Genomic DNA, 14,977 nt, shown 5'->3' with positions numbered 1-14,977 from the left:
GTTCGCGCCCTGTCTTATCTATTTGTTTCACCTAATAGAGAATCCACTGATAACCTCCATTTTGAGGTGTTTCTTCAAAACCCACAGACACAGATTTAATATCAGTTGTTAAATAAGAGACCAGTATGTGCCGCTGCAGATTAGAGCGCTGGTATTGAATGGCAAAGCATGTAGCTGCATGGGAAAGGAACCTTGACAGCAAATGTCAGAATGTCAGGACAGCAGACACAAATGAGCTGTTAAGATGAGCACGTTAGGCTCCGGCTCAATGACCTGTCAGAAGATATACAGTTTCTTATGTGCTGCTCTTTGTGGTTTAGTGCCAACTCAAGCTGTGTTTTAAACTAGTAAACCTGAAACCTGATGCATAAAAATCTTTTTTTGGCAAGTATGGAAGGTGAATTTCTGAAGTTTTGTCTCCTAGAGCTGATATCTGAACTGGGTGGCTGACTTGCTTGTGTATGGAGGTTGCTCCAAAAGTAATGCCTCCTATTTATTTCCATAAAAACTAAAATAGATTAAAAGGGCTCAATAACACTTGACAGAGTAATGGTAGGAAGGTTCAGCTTCTCCTGCCGTATCACCAACATCCACCTCTCCCCTTGCGGGCCAACATAGTGAAATTGGAGGCATTACTTTCAGAGCAGCCATTGTACTTTGAGTGTAGATCGACTCTGAGGTTTGAACTGTGAACGAAAGTTCACAGAACAAAGAACACAGGGTTGCTATACAAAGTACTACACCAGAACATGCTGAGCCTGACAGCTGGAGAAGACAGAACTAAGGAAATGTGTTTAAATACACACTGATGTCTTGTTCAAAGGCAGTGTACGCACACAAGTTGCATAGTGAAGAGGTGGTCCTCCTTTCTTTTGCTTTGTACATGGAACTTGTTTCCCCTATTGTACTTTGGTTTTGAAGATTGGTCTCACAATTTGAATGGTGCTGAATAGAAACCTGGGTGCTTCACTGGCTCTCAAAAGTGCTGCAGTTTTCCCTCAGCTGACAGATTGAGATACATGAAATTATAAAGCTGTGCATAAGTCAGGTGCTAAACTGATATTCACTAAATCCCACAGCACCAGAGCGAGGGCTCACTCATGTGAACTGAAGCAGCTTAAAGCCATTATAAGTGGCAGGTAGTGATCCGCTGCAATTTGTTGCCAATGGCTGGAGCTGGGGCAGGTGCTATCAGCAAGTTCAGAAAGGAATTCAGCTCTCACATTCCTACAGTGGGACATTTCCAGGCTTCACTTACATTATAGATCATCTGATTTGTGCCAAACTACCAACATTTACAACAGCTGCTAAGGAAAATGAATACTATTCTAATTAGCCCTCAAATAAGGTTGTCACTGCTCGTGGGTCCAGAGGAAAACAGCCATGCTGACACTGCTTCTCTGCTTTGATAGAGAAGGCAGTTTGACCCACTTGTATTTCCAAAGCATAGATAAACATTGGGAATAGCTATCAATGCCCTGCACCTCCTTAATGCTCAATTCTCTTATATTGGGGTCTCTAAGAAGTATTTGATCACCTGTTTTCACAATCTGTTCAACAAAAAGGGATTAAAATAATCAAAGGAAGAATGCAGCTTAATGATAGAGTTCTATTCAGTGTTCTGTGGCACTCTGGAGGAGCAATAAATAGACCAGTCAGAAGCATTCCAAATATTTTCATGTGTCAGACTGCACCGGACTCCCCAGTACATGTCAAGTATTTTGTATGGTGTTCTGTCTGATTATTCATACCAAAAGAGACAGTCCGTTTGGAAATGAAGTTATTTCTGTAAGCTCAGGATATCTGACAGCTCTAATACCTCCCGGTGGTGTGAATGCTCATCACCAGAGGTACACGGTGACAGCTGAAGCCAAGAACTGCGCTGCAAATTCAGCTCCACAAATCCTGCTGTATGACTGTGAAATTTACAGCTACTTGCCAATTTTTATTCCTGACTTGATGTGTGACTGACAGCAAATGGATGCCAAAAGGTTTAAGACTATTTTCCACTCTGTCTATTCGGGATGTATTTAAGACTGATGTGAGGAGCATCGATACTTCCTCCCTTCCAATAAGATGAAGCTCATGCAGTGATGGTTTCAGAGATCAACAAGAAGCACTCTTGATTCACCAAGGCTGCTAAAGACTAGAAGCTCTGGATGAAAAAGTGCAAGAGGGCAGAATCCTCCAATGTTTCAGTATTGACATTGCAGCAGTCATGTTGGTTGCTACCCAGAATGAGTGTGGGTGACCACTGCACCCAGATGAAGCAGCTGATTGATGGAGCAGCATCCTGCAACAGGATTTCAAACTATTTTATACACTGATGAGCTTTCTCACACAACCCTGAACTTCATTACTTATGCTTATTCATGAAATGTCCACATCCCTGAAGATTTCTCAATGCTTTTGATACTGCAAGCACTCTGACATCATTTAGTTTGCAGCGGTGCATGGCTGTTTGTGTGCTATTGGCATAGCAGTCCCTGAATGCTCTGCAGGAGGTAGTGTTGTGGCATTGTCAGAGTGCTTTGATTTACACTGTGCATTATTGATGTGCTGCAAGCTAGGAGCTGCCTGGGCAGACACCTAAGTTCCTTCCTCAGGTGTTTTGCTCTTGTTTGGGTCATACTGCAAGAGCAAGCAGCAGCACACGAAGCACATACTTAACAAACAGTAATAGAACTGTAAGATATGATGCTTCCTAAGGGAAACTGAGCTGGCTCTAGTAAGCCTCGCAAGAAGCAACACTAGGTCTTCACCCTGCTCTCTATATTCAGCCTGTGATTCACTACATATCTGGGTATGCAGTGTCTGTGAGCAGCACACACTGCAAGCACCAGATTAATCTCAGGTACGTGCCCCAAGTGATGCGAGTGGGACTGCTGGGTCCCTCTGCTGTCCTAGTGATGGATATTGCTTCAATTGGGACCAGAATGCATAATTTCATAAAAGAATAGATTGGAGATGAAAATGAGACTGCAAAGGCCAAATCTGATGCATCCCTTGCAGATGTGTCTAGACAGAACAGCTGTGTAGAAACACCTTTCTCTATAAGAAATACTAACATTAAGAGACTCTGTATCTTGTTCTAAGCTGCAGATAAAAGTGGATTTGTAACTCGATCTGAACGCTACCAGCAAACAACAAATGAGCCGAGACAAACACATTCAGAGCTACTAAACCGCTTCATTTCAATTGCAGCTGGGAGAGAACAGGCGGATAATTGAAAATCCTGCCTTCCTTAAACAGAATCAAAACACCTCATTTTCTAAGTGTGTTCCCACTTTCAAATAGTCCTAATTTAAGAAGTCAAGTAAACTTAAGTGATTTTTCTCCCCTTAATCTGACACGGGTGGTTTGGTTGGTTCACTGAGAAGTACCTAACATCTCCCTGAAGAGACATTTTACTTCAGATAAGGTGAGATGTGACCAAGTTTAGGCAGATTTAGTTCCATCACCAATAAACCACAGCGCGTGGGTTTATGGAATGGAATTCACACAGCATTTCTGTGATACACAACTGGTTAATTTGAACTCAATTATTACACTGACAACAGCAATCTGACAACATGAAGGTGATAGCATCTGGTATAAAATACCCAGGTACTCTAAGATATTAGTCCAGTTCAACTTACATTGCCATTGTAGAACCACTTGTTGCTCTCAGAGGTGTGGAAAGAAGAGCTGAGTGCCAATGACAGGAGTGCTGGGGCTCAGTACTGGTCCTGGTGCATCTGCACGGTGTTCAGATTCCAACTGTACAGCTGTGGGGTCAGAGAAGAGCAGAGTCACAAAAGGTGCCCAGCCTCAGCCTGCAGCTCATCCAGTGTGGTGAATATAATAGAAAATAGAACAAACATAAACCATATTCATTGAGTAGAACAACCCAAGTTGGAAGGGACCCTCAAGGATCAATGAGCCCAGCACCTGCCCCCTCATAGGGCCACCCAAAACTCAAACCTGGGCATTGTCCAGCTCTGGCAGCTCAGAACTGCACCCAGTGTGCTGAGCAGCCATTCCATGCCCACCACCCTCTGGGGCAGAACCTTTCCTTAGCCCCAACCTGACCCTCCCCTGATGCAGCTTCAATCAGGCCTTTGGCAGAGTCCGAGAGCTCAGCACGATGATGTTTATCACGGGACAAGGCTTATTTTCTACCACGTTGCTCAGCTTGCACCCCAGGAGCGCCTCGGTCTGCGGCAGCACCCAGCGCCCAGCCCCGGTACTGCACCGCCCGTCCACCACCATGGGGACAGACACCGGCCGCGCTGCACAAAGCTGCTTAAATCCCTGCAAGAATAGCTGGGCTGTCCCGAAAAGCACCACCGAGGGGCAGCAGCGGCCCCAGGGTCTCCTGACCACCCCCCGGCTGTCAGCAGGGGGAGCCCCATAGCCGGGAACGAGCGGAGTCCCGCTGACGCCGCTGCCTCCTGCAGGATGAGCCTTTAGCAGCACAGTCACGGCTTGGGAGGGATTTCCATGTCCCTTCCAGCTCCTTGAAAGGTTATCACCAAAAGCTCGGAGCACCTGCTTACATAAGGAGGAGGAAAATGACAAAAATCCCTGTATCTGTAGAGCACAGCTGATGTTTTTTAATCACAGACTGCCCTGCAGAGAAGGACATTGAGGTCTTTGGGAAGAAAACCAGACCTGTTAGAGCCAGCCTCTCTCACAGCACCATCTCTGGTCACTCTCAATTAACAGAGCAGTTTTAGATCAGAAGCACCACGTTATGCAGTACCTACATTTCCAACCTTACCTCACACACTGGGGGCAAGGGCCAGCCCTGCTGCAGGCACTAATGTTACTCCTTAGTCACCCAGGGCAGCACCCCAGGCCTAGCAGATCTCAGCTGTGGCCTTGTCTTTCAGACCTGGATTGAGGCTCTGTCCCCATTCCCTCTAGGAACTCTCAGAGTTGACCTTACTGATGCTCTGGTCCCCTCATGCCCCATGGGACCAGAGCATCTCAAAGAATCCTATCACTGGAACTATAAAGCAAGTACTTCTTTACATGACACCCACCTTTTGAAGGGCATACATCATATATCTATCTCCCCTGTTCTTCCTTCATGTATTGTGGCAATACACACACATCATTATAAGTCCGCTCCAGCATTTCTGGAGAAACATTATAGGATACTAACACCAGCCACAATTAGTGCAGCTACTCCTATCAGACACTCTTAGACCACACTATGTATACTGGGGAGAGGATTAGCATTTACCAACTCTTCCACTCCCATTCCAAAACACAACCCCCTTACCTTCTCCTTGCTCTGGGGTCTGCAAGAAAACACAACCCCAGTGTTTCTCCTGGGCTCCTATTTAACTTCACCATCAACAATGGGGTGGAGGGATCTGTTAGCTGATTCACAGCATCTGGGAGCCCTCTTGTCCCAGAGCTCAGCTGCTCTCTAATCCTTAAAGGACCCAACACACACAAATACCCTTCTACTGCTTCCTGCAAATGTCACTTTTTATATCCTTTCAATGCCTTGCAATAGAATTCTGTCACCTGTCTCCTGAGCAATCATTTCTCTTGGCCCCACAGCTCTGCCTTCCCTCCCATACCCAGTGATAGAAAGATAATGAAAAATGGGAGTTGAAGGCTGGAGCATTTGCTGAGGCAGGTGGGCTGAGTGGTGAGATGGACACTTGAGGAAGATACTGTGGCTCTGTAAGGGGGTTCCTGACCAGACAGAGCTGGGCCCCCCGGTGGTGGGAGATGGGGCAGTTCAAAGGAAAGAGGTTGCAAATGAAGACAAGGCAAAACGTCTTCACCATGATGACAGTCAATTGCTGGGACTGGCAGCCCAGGGAGACTGTGTGTTGTCCACCCTTGGATGTTTTCAGGTCTGAATGGGACAAAGCCCTGAGCAATCTGCCCTGACTTCAGGAGATCCACAGCCCCAAAGTCCCTTCTGATCTGTCGCAGTCCCCTGGGAACTGGAACAACAACCAAATGCTGAGCTCCCTGCCCAGCTGGGTGGTGGGAACGCTGCAGCAGGAAACACCACCCCACATCATCCCACAGTGGCTAGAAAAAGCTTATCAAGAGCTGTGAATGTCAAGAGAAGAAGTAGGACAAAGGATTCCAATGAGTTGTGACAGGGACACGGCTATGCTGGGGAGGAGGCACTGGTACACAGCACTTAAATGGGCCAGGAGTCAGAGCACACCATGGTGTCAGCAGCAGAGCAGAGCTTGTGATGGAGATGTGGTGATGCTCCTTCCCCTTCATCTGGGTGCTCAGCTGTGAGCAGTGCTTTTTGTTCAGTGAGAGCAGCCATGCAGAGATGTAATTCTTCCCTTATTTCACTGCAGAGGGGCTGTGTCAGCTGATGGGACAATTCTCACCCAGCCTTGGCCCTTGGTCCAAGGAACTCCCTCCCTGGGGAGAGGAAGAGCTGCAGAGATGCTCTGTTATCTAATAGAGGAGAGATGTGGAGTGTTCCATGACTCACTCATCTTTCAAAGCTGTCAAAAAAAAAAAAAAAAAAAAAAAATTAAAAAAAAATCCCACAACTTAAAATGTGGAGGAAGGAAATTAAAGGAAAAACACCAGCTGAATGCTTGCTTTGTGGTTCAGTACGTGCCCAGGGCTGCAGCTGGACACAGCCAACAGCTCAGCCCAGATGGTTCCATGCACGACCCAAAGAGTCTCCCCCCATCCAGGCCAGAGGGCTGTGTCACTGTCTCTGTGTTTAAAGGGTTATAGACAAGTTACCCCAATCACCCTGGCTTGGGGCTGGGAACAGCCATGGGGGCACTGAAACCACTCCCTGCGTATGAAGGTGCTGTGAGGGCTCTTCCCACCTGGGCAAATTGCACCAAAATGGCTGTGCCATTAACAAGAGCTTCCTGGTATCATTGTGCTTTTATACTTCCAGATGCAATTGCGTTCCATGATTGCAGCTATGAGTCACTGAGTGATTGCTGAGATCTGCTTTGCATGTATGTAACATCACCTGCATTGCACAACACCATGGATCCCCACATGCCATGTCCTTGCCTGAGCTCATCTTCTGCAGTGCCTGCTCCTGCTCCAGGGACTTGTATGCTTGTTAAGGGGATCAGCTGCTGCAGGAAAGTGAAATGGATAAGACCAGCAGCCAGCTCCTTGGGCACTGGGAGGTTTGCATGGCTAAACCCAGCTGGGGCCGAGGAGAGCTTTGGTTATGGTCAGTGTTGACACCACCAGGGGTAGAGCCATCCTTCTACAGCCTGCCCCAGTGTTGCTGGGGATGGTGGCTGGGTCTGGAGGTGTACAGAGGTGGTTCTATTTGCTCTTTGCGCTGAAAGAGCAAAATTCAGGCTGATTATAAAACAGAGAAGTCTCACTGCTTCAGTTCTCTTGTAATGTGTCCTTGTTATTTCAACCTCCAGATTAAAAAGGATTAAGCATGGGGATATGCCGTGAGGCTTTTGGAGACACAGAGAGTCACCTCAGGCATAGAAACATCCCATGTCCCCCCTCTCATTAAAATGTCTCTTTCCATCTGAAAAACTGTATTGAGACACAGCACTGCTCCAGAGCCACAACTTGGCTCACAGGGTAACTCCAGTTGGAAAAGGTACACAGGGCTCATCCTGATCCAGGCAGTAAAGAGGATGATAAAGGTCCTCCCACAACCCGCTGGGGTCCTTTGTGATCAGTTATCCTTGTGCAGGAGGTGCTTTTTCCTCCTCTCTATCTTATCCATGTTCTGGATGTTTAGCTGTTGTGTTTACTAAAGAAACATCTGAATTTGGGACAAAGCAAATTGTAGCTCTCCTTGGCTACAAAATATAATGTCCCAATTCACTTCAAAGCCTGCAGCGTGGCACCACAGGCAAACACTCAGCTCTGTCCAAACACCATCCAGGAGCTGAGATGCTCAGCATACAGATGTTTACAAAATGAGTTGGCTGACCTCAGGATAAAATCTAAAGCTCCCTTTGAAACTTAAGTGTTTAACATTAAGTGAGTAGAGTCCCATTGATGTGCTGCCAACATTTTAACGAGGGGATGCCACAAGCATTTCCCTGTGTGTATTTTGTACAGCGAATGGGGAGAGACTACAGGCTTTATTTTCTCTGGTTGGCACAGAGAAGGATTTTCCAGCCGGCATCAAGGAGAGAGAGAGCAGCAGTGTGAAAACTAAAGAAAGAAATCAAGTTTGTGTGCAACTGCAAATTAATGCTGGTGAGTTTACAGTCTTTGAAGCAAAGTCCTCTCTTAGGACAAGCAAGGAAAGAGAAGCCTTTGTGCTTCTGCCTAAAGCCACCCTCCCCTGCCATTTTCCCAGTGCAGGCTTAAATGCAGCAACACTCCTCAGCCTCAGCCTGTCTGCTTCTGGCTTCCCAAGCAGGTGAAGCATCCACAGCCACACCGCTCATAGCTCTCTGCCACCTTAATGCTGATGCCTCAGTGAGAGGGACACATCTGGGGGGGCTGCTGGGAGGCAAAGTTGCATGCTGTCACCCACCCATGGGTCAGCTGAGATGGGTGGCCACGTGGCCATTTGATGGGATGGAATGGGATGGAATAGAAGAACAGCAGGGCAGGGAGGTCAGAGCTGTGGGAATCACTGCTCATGTTCCAGCAGCATGGTGCCTCCTGGTAGGAATTCTATGATTCTAAGACGATGATGTAACAGCACAGTGCAGTAAACAATTCAGCTGCTAGCACAGCTGAATGGAAGGCTTACCCAGGTGTTATAGAAAAAGGAATCCAGCCAAAGAGGTGTGCTGAGTTTTATTTTATTGAGCAGAGGTGGCAGAGACAAGGACAGCTGCTGCCATGCCCAGGATCCTGTGCCTGTGACCGATGAGGATCAGTGCTTGGTGCTCAGGCTCAGCACTTCCCCATGTGCTTCAATCGTATCTTCCCTCCGCTCCTCCTGTAAAAGGAGCAGTATGGAAACAAAGCAGCGTATGGCATCCAGCACAGACACAGCAGCTGGGACAAGGAGCTCGTCCCTCTGAACAAGATCATTTGCCTGACTGGTGCCTCACAGGGAGCACTGAGCTATCTTTCCCTCTTCTCTAATTTCCCTTAGGATAAGGCAGCTTCAGAGTGCAGGATTGATAAGGATAAATCGATTTTTTTGCAGCCCTTCAGTCCAGAGGTGTTGGCTTCTATTACAGCTCCTTTAGAGGTGACAGCAGAGGAGAAACTCCAGTCCTTCCTCTGAGTTTTTGTGTACTTTTCCTTTATGTCAATTCAGAGCTTCATTTCAGCACTTTCCCTGTTCATTGCAGGGGTGTTGGACTAGATGAGCTTTAAAGGTCCCTTTCCACTCTAACTATTCTATGATTCTATGAATCTATGACTTTCCCCTAATAATTTGGCATGAATAACCCTGCATTCCTCCAGACGCTTCAGCATCCAGAGGTGTGGACAGGGAGAGCTGCAGCCTGTGGCATACAGAGGGAAAGGCACATCAATTCAGCCCATGCAGAAGGTACAGGCAGGTACAATGGCCTCCCAGGCCCTCTGCCATCTCTGTATGTCTATGAGCATCACACTAAACCTAGAACTGCATCAATATTAAGCTGAAATATTCCCAAGCACAGCGATGAGGGGCTGACATTTGAGCTAGATGAACTGAGTAGTTCTTCCAACCTAAACCATTCTCTAGTTCTATGAGTCTATGGCTGGGGATTGCTCTGAGTGAGGGGAGCAGCAGTGTGGGACTGAAAGTGGAACATCCCTGTGTGGGTCTGTATCCCACCTCCCCCACTTACAGCACAGCCTTGCAGAAGGCACACTTGTTGCCGTACGTCACGCCATCCGTGCCACAGTGAGGGTTGGACTCCCTCGTGCAGAATACACTCCTGTTTAAAAACTCTTTGCAGATCTGCAAAAGAAATCATAAACAGTAACAACAATAAACCATCGGGTTTCACTTTCCTAACAGGAAACAAGATTGTTAATGTGATCTTCTTCCCACCTAGAGGCCAAAAGCAGCAGTGAGGCACGGCCTGCTTACTGCAAAACAAAGGTATGCCAGAACTGGCTGAAATGGGGGAATTTCTGCTCTGTGGCTGAGGAAGGAAGCTGCCACCATCTGGGAGCAGCACTGGTGTCCCAAGAACAGGAGTGGGTTCAGCTGGGCACACAGGGAGAGCATCACTGCATGGCCTGGGGCTGCCATACACCCCTGTCTGGCCATGGGGTGATTGGACTTGAATGACCTTAGTGGTCTTTCCAACCTTAGTGATTCCATGAAACACACAGGCATTTGGACAAGCCTCAGTTATGGATTTATTTTGAAGGAGTGTATCACTCCTGATATCACGTTTGTTTTGTGGAGGAGCAAAGCAGACAGAAGCAATACTGCAAGCACATCCCTGCGCTGGATCAAACCATGGGGAGCATATGCTAAACCAGCAACTCATCCCCCTGATTTGTTTGCTATTGTGGCTTAGTTAATACCCCTGTACTGTGTGGGCACCCCAAAGCACTGGGGCACCTTGGCAGGACCCACCTCCTCCCAGCAAAACCCAAAGCAGTTCAGCATGCACCAAGATCTGTTAGAAAAGCATTCTTCTAGAGCCAGGAGGAAATGCAGATTCAGAAAGCAGAAAGAGCTACACTGACCTCTTCAATGTCTTGAGCTGCTACACCTAGAAGTGAAACAAACAAACAAACAAACAAAGATTTTACACACATTAGCATTATTTTCTGAGAGAACTGAAGTCACAAATCCCTTTGCAAACTGCAGCACAACACACACCAGGTTTTCCCTCCTCTGCCATTCTGTGTGGTGGAGGAGGGGTAGGAAATACATTATCAGAATTGCTTTTCAGTATTTTGCTATTTGAAAAATGTTACTAAAATACCATGTAATCAGTCATTCAGCTGCTAACTGCACCACAGACACATAAACTCATCTCCCTGGCAGGCAGCCACTGCCAGGGAAGCGGGGAGCTATGGCAGAGCTGAGCCTCTCTCAGTAGAGATTTTAAAGCTTCATTGAGTCTTATGGCTTTTAGGCTCTTGCACCTCTAAATTACAAAACTGGCCAGTATGGTAGCAAAAGCACATGGGGGAGATGGAGAAGGAGACCCTGCAGTCAGCCATCCACAGCACAGCACAGCCCTGAGGCTCCCAGAACAGCCTCATTTGGATGAGATGCAAAGGGATAGCCTGGCATGATCTGGGGCAGAACAGGCAGTGTCAGACAGTGATAGAACAAAAACACCTGCTGCAGACACAGGCTCTGGGCTTGGAGACAGTCAGGCCGTCCTATTCGTTATGTTCTGCCTGCAGACTCTGCATGGGGCCAGGTCACAGCCACAGGATGGATCCTGTGGGGTCAGTGATAGGGAGCAGGCTGCACACAGCTCTGCAGGAGCTGGGGCACATTGCAATGGGACAGCCCTCATGGTAAGGGTGCAGGCTGGGAGCACTGCAGCATCACACTCAGCGGGACCCATATCCATCACCCCACCCAGCTTCTGCCTGCTGCGATGCCTTCCAATGTTTGATCCTTGCCACTGGTGTATCTGTCACATCCTCAGCTAGGCTGAACAAGGAAGCAGCCATTAGGGCTATCTGCATATTATTTACAAAATAGCTCATTAGATAATGTTTATAAATATTACATGCAGCTCCACAAGGCTCTGTGAGAATGTCTCTTGGCATCTGTTTATTTTATTTGAGATCACAGAGTTTGCTGCTATTCTGCCTGGCCTTGGAAAGAAGCTTTCACACCCTGATGGAACCCAGTCCCAATTAAGACTCAATTAAAGACAGATGAATATTTCATAATTAATGATGTGTACAAAGTAATTCACCTCTTTTTTCCACGCACAGCCTGCAATTTTCTCAAGTGAATTCTTTATTCAAATTATTCACAGAAAAAAACAAGTATAAATAATTCTTGGTCTGCAGTCTTCAATAAAGGCCACCATAACGCTTCCATTCGGGTCAGCCGGACACCAGCAATTGAGAGCAGTGATGTGCCCTACACAGCCCCAAACCATCAGCCAGCCTCCCCAGATCAACAGAGAGATGTGTAAACCTCAAGATAAATAAGCGCTGGATCCTTTCAATCTGCCCTCTTTGTTCTGGTTCCTTGAGGACATTTGAATTTAATTTTCAAGCTTTCCTCTGCAAAGTATTTGGAAGCTGAAACTTTCATCTAATTACGCTGCCACATCTCAGAGGAAAACACCAACTACCAAGCGCTTAGGATCAGAACAGGAGCTGATGACCCTGAGGTACGAGTTTCTTCTCTAACTGGTTCAGCAAAACTCTCAAGCAAACATTTCTACCAAAACTCATAATTACACTCTGCTTTGGTGCATTTGCTGAACGAGCTGCTTACAATTTGCTCATTCTGTCTCCCAGTGACACCTCCACAGTGTTATTCACTGCGGAGGCACACGAGGAATGGAAATATGTGACACGAGCAAGCGAGTCCCACAGATATTTTCTACTTGCTCAGCTTTCTCTTCAAGCCTGTCATCCATTGATCAAGGCTCTCTGAAGTTGCTCTTGTCATAAAGTTTCTTTCTAGGCTACAGAAATGTAACTTACCCGAGAAGAACGACAGCAGCAGCAGCAGGCTGAGGAGCACCGAGGTGCCTGTTGCCTTCATGCTGCTCTTTTAGTCCCCGGCAAGCGACCAGTTTGGGAGGTGCTGTCTCAGCCACAAGCCCACAGCGTGTTCACGGCCCTGCCTCTGTGTATTTATGCACCTATCCGCTGCTGTCCTCATTCCTCACCTTAATTGTGAGAACTTCTCCACTTCATTTCTAGAGCCATTATTGGTCCCGGCCAATGTTTATGGTGCTTTAGGAATGCCGCCCTGTCCACATCAAACCTAGAAAGGGCTAATTACATGAGTGATAGACTTGGGCCTGTAATATCTTTTTGTTTTGTTGTTTTTTTTCTTTCTCTGAATAGTCACAGGATTCTCACAAGGGTGAATTTTCAAAGTGGTGATTCATCGGGGAAGCTGGTAATTTTCATTCTCTGGGTCCTCGCTGAATGCCAGCTCCAAGGCTTTGAGCACGGCGTGATGACACTCACCAGACATTACGAAATCAATCGCAGCATGAGAATGTGTTGTCTGTGAAACCCATTACGCGTTGTTCCCTGGCTATTTTTGAGGATGGTTCTATATTTGTTGGGTTGGGGTGGAGGAGCACCCTGATGCTCTCATAGCTGTGTGCAGAGCCCCACAGAGGACAGCCGCCTCTCCTCCCTGAACTATTTAAACCATAGCTGTCAATGCTTTCCAGTCTTCTTCATGTTCACAAACACATGCTAGAGCTCTGCTTCCACTGCAAGCAGCAATTAAAGGAATTTGGTGGGGAATCAGGAGACTCTCACTTTATTTCCATCCAGTTCTGTGTAAAGAGAATAGAATCACATAATCATTAAAGCTGGAAAAGACCACGAAGATCATCCAACCATCAGCCCATCTGCAGCCATCTCTCCACCAAGAGTAGCATTTAGTTGCACTACTTGCAAAATATCACTTCAGATAGGCACAGCCTTTAACGTTCCATCATGCTTTCCTAAAGAAACAAGTGTTGTGGGAACACTCTTTATAGACAGATCTTCATATTCATTTCCCCAGCAAATTTTGTAACTGCAGCCTACTGTATGAAGCCTGCTTTAGCAAGGGGTTGAACTTGATGATTTCCAGGGTTTCTCTTTCAACCCCTATGATCCTGTGATTCCAACAAAATTTCACACAGGAATGGAAAACAAACAAACAAAAAAGCACTTTAATATATTTTTTCTAGCAACCAAGGATTTCCCAAACATCCTCAGCTTGCAAGTGAGAGTTTCTGTAGGAGAGCAAAGCCACGACCGCCCTGCACCTGGGAAAGCATCAGAGTTTGCAGCTCACTAGACACCATAAAACCCACATAGCAGAGGAACCGCAATTGACAGGTGAGTTCTCAGATGTCTATTAGGGTGAGCTCTCAACACAGCCTCTCATATAATTTACAAGTTCGTCAGCCGCAACGCCATTCAAAATCAGGCTTAGTTCTGCCACTCACTGAATTCCTTGTTTGCCTTTTCTAGCTCCAGACACTGCTCGCCGCCCCAGCACTAATACCTCAGCTCTTTATATCTATCCAAACGTTTCACTTGCTATAACTGACTGGGAAAAGCCTTAGAAAATGTACCACAGGGACCAGTCCTTTGCAGGCTGAGAGGAAGAGTCTAAATTAGCAAAGTAGTGATTATCCTTATCCCTCCTCTTTGCACTTCTTATAACCTATGATGTGGGCTGCTTGCTGCTGTAGGTGGGGCAGTTCTGTCTCTCTGACTTCTCAGAAAAATGGGAACAGAGCAGGACTGGACAAGACAAAGGCACCTGGGATTTGCCTTACAGAGGGATGGGTATGGCTGGTCAGAGCCTCTTTGATACCTAGCCAAGTATTTACCTGCACTATCTCTGGGCTTACTTGATAAAAACCTTTTCCATTTTCTGAGGAGTTTTTGTCTGCACAGCCATATGTTCTGCACTTGCCTTTTGCCCTCCCTTTCCCTGCAAGACATCAGCCCTTCTTTGAGCTTTTCCAAAGCCCTTTTTTTGCTCCAGAGCAGGTACCAGGCTTCCTCTGGCACATCATGGAAGAAGCCAACCACAGAATCTTGCTATTGAAGCCACCTTCCTGCTCTGACCAAAACTCTACTGCTCTAATTCAACAAGCCTCCTGACCAACAAGGCATTACAGCTGAGCTGCGTCCTTTACTACAGGTCTCTGCTCACGTTCAGTAGTGGCTTATGCTATTTCTTGGCTATTCTTTTCCCTTCTAGGCAGATTATCAGGTAGCACCCTCGCAGCTCTCCAGTTTGCCCTTTCTCACCAGCAGGCACAGAGGCACACTGTGGTTGATAATGCCTGTGCTAACAGAACAAACATTTCCAAGTAGTATCCACCTTCCTAGGACAGAGCACTGCCCTGACACACTATTAAAGGACAGCTTCTCATCTTCTGGTTGAAAGCACCCATAA

At 46.8% G+C, this 14,977-nt stretch overlaps 1 protein-coding gene across 1 annotated transcript; it reads right to left on the bottom strand.

The window, feature by feature from the left end:
- Positions 1–8,731: 8,731 nt before the first annotated feature.
- Positions 8,732–12,710, bottom strand: LOC107320502 (serine protease inhibitor Kazal-type 6-like). Its single transcript, XM_015876423.3, has 4 exons — positions 12,535–12,710; positions 10,591–10,616; positions 9,735–9,847; positions 8,732–8,887 (listed from the first exon to the last, which is right to left on the bottom strand). Exons 1-4 carry the CDS (start codon positions 12,593–12,595, stop codon positions 8,842–8,844), a joined length of 246 nt encoding a protein of 81 aa, XP_015731909.1. The 5' UTR covers positions 12,596–12,710; the 3' UTR covers positions 8,732–8,841.
- Positions 12,711–14,977: the final 2,267 nt, after the last annotated feature.

This window comes from Coturnix japonica, chromosome 18 (genome assembly GCF_054131305.1).
Source record: "Coturnix japonica strain WE chromosome 18, WE-NBRP24, whole genome shotgun sequence".
In the NCBI taxonomy this organism is placed as follows: domain Eukaryota; kingdom Metazoa; phylum Chordata; class Aves; order Galliformes; family Phasianidae; genus Coturnix; species Coturnix japonica.
The sequence above is the reverse complement of the archived record's forward strand: the minus strand, read 5'-3'. Positions and strand labels throughout refer to the sequence as shown.

What these genes read in the sequence shown, in the direction of transcription:
- LOC107320502 (XM_015876423.3), bottom strand. Translation starts at nt 12,595, where the DNA reads ATGAAGGCAACAGGCACCTCGGTGCTCCTCAGCCTGCTGCTGCTGCTG. An exon ending in GCTGCTGTCGTTCTTCTCGG is followed by an intron (nt 10,617 to 12,534) that starts GTAAGTTACATT and finishes TTTCACTTCTAG; the next exon opens with GTGTAGCAGCTCAAGACATT. An exon ending in CAGCTCAAGACATTGAAGAG is followed by an intron (nt 9,848 to 10,590) that starts GTCAGTGTAGCT and finishes TTTCTTTTGCAG; the next exon opens with ATCTGCAAAGAGTTTTTAAA.